At 51.3% G+C, this 1,674-nt stretch overlaps 1 protein-coding gene across 1 annotated transcript; it reads left to right on the forward strand.

Annotated features, from left to right (window-relative positions):
• The first annotated feature begins 376 nt into the window (after window positions 1-376).
• Window positions 377-949, forward strand: LOC136845482 (uncharacterized). Its single transcript, XM_067115656.1, has one exon. It carries the CDS (start codon window positions 377-379, stop codon window positions 947-949), a length of 573 nt encoding a protein of 190 aa, XP_066971757.1.
• The last annotated feature ends 725 nt before the right edge of the window (window positions 950-1,674 follow it).

The raw sequence follows: 1,674 nt of genomic DNA on the forward strand, positions 1-1,674 counted from the left end.
CAAACATTAGACCAGGACGTTATGATTCTGCAAGGACACCTGTAGAGCAACGAAACAGTGTGGCTAAGTAGCAAATTACCTTTCTGTTTATCTCATTTTTATACATTTATGAGAAGTTAGGAGGGTGTAAGCTAGTCACACTGTTGCTTTACCTAGTTGAATGCAGGTGTGTTAAGTAGATAAATGCATTGTAAATAATTTAATATCAGTAAATAGGTGTTAGTATACAATATTTCTAACAATACCTCCGGGACTGGGGTGATTTGCTACCTCCAACCAACAAGCTAGAGGACCGAATGGGAATGAGGGGTTATGGGTGTGGTATACCTCCGGGACAGGGTGATTGCTACCTCCAACCAACAAGCTAGGAGACCCAATGGGAATGCGTGGTTATGGGTGGGGTATGCCTCCAGGACAGGGTGATTTGCTACCTCCAACCAACAAGCTAGGGGACCCAATGGGAATGCGGGGTTATGGGTGGGGTATGCCTCCGGGACAGGGTGATTTGCTACCTCCAACCAACAAGCTAGGGGACCCAATGGGAATGCGGGGTTATGGGTCGGGTATGCCTCTGGGACAGGGTGAATTGCTACCTCCAGCCAACAAGCTAGGGAACCCAATGGGAATGCGGGGTTATGGGTGGGGTGTACCTCCAGGACAGGGTGGTTTGCTACCTCCAACCAACAAGCTAGGGGACCTGATGGGAATGTGGGGTTATGGGTGGGGCATACCTCTGGGACAGGGTGATTTGCTCCCTCCAACCAACAAGCTAGGGGACCTGATGGGAATGCGGGGTTATGGGTGGGATATACCTCTGGGACAGGGTGATTTGCTACCTCCAACCAACAAGCTAGGGGACCCGATGGGCAATACGGGTTATGGGTGGGGTATACCTCTGGGACAGGGAGATTTGCTACCTCCAGCCAACAAGCTAGGGAACCCGATGTGAATGCAGGGTTATGGGTAGGTATGCCTCCAGGACAGGGTGATTTGCTACCTCCAACCAACAAGCTGGGGACCCGATGGGAATGTGGGGTTATGGGTGGTGTATACCTCTGGGACAGGGTGACTTGCTCCCTCCACCCAAGAAGCTAGGGTACCCAATTGGAAAGCGTTGTTATGGTTGGGGTATATCTTTGGGACAGGGTGATTTGCTCCCTCCACCCAACAAGCTAGGGGACCCGATGGGAAAGTGGAGTTTTGGTTGGGGTATACCTCTGGGACGGTGATTTGCTCCCTCCACCCAACAAGCTAGGGGACCCGATGGGAAAGCGGGGTTATGGGTGGGATATACCTCCAGGACAAGGTGATTTGCTCTCTCCACCCAAAAAGCTAGGGGACCTGATGGGAAAGCGGAGTTATGGGTGGGGTATACCTCTGGGACTGGGTGATTTGCTCCCTCCACCCAACAAGCTAGGGGACCCAATGGGAAAGCGGGGTTATGGGTTGGGTATACCTCTGGGACAGGGTGATTTGCTCCCTCCACCCAACAAGCTAGGGGACCTTACCTTACCTTACAGACCTTACAGTTCATTCGGGTTGCCCCAGGTCCCTCAGTGTGAATCACCTCTGATGCCTACCAGATAATTGCTGATGCATCTTCCGGTAAATTTTGCATCTTCCAATCTTGGATGGTCTGGGATGCAGCTTAGATATTTGTTGAGCTTATTCTTA

The sequence above is a fragment of the Macrobrachium rosenbergii genome, chromosome 14, assembly GCF_040412425.1.
Source record: "Macrobrachium rosenbergii isolate ZJJX-2024 chromosome 14, ASM4041242v1, whole genome shotgun sequence".
In the NCBI taxonomy this organism is placed as follows: domain Eukaryota; kingdom Metazoa; phylum Arthropoda; class Malacostraca; order Decapoda; family Palaemonidae; genus Macrobrachium; species Macrobrachium rosenbergii.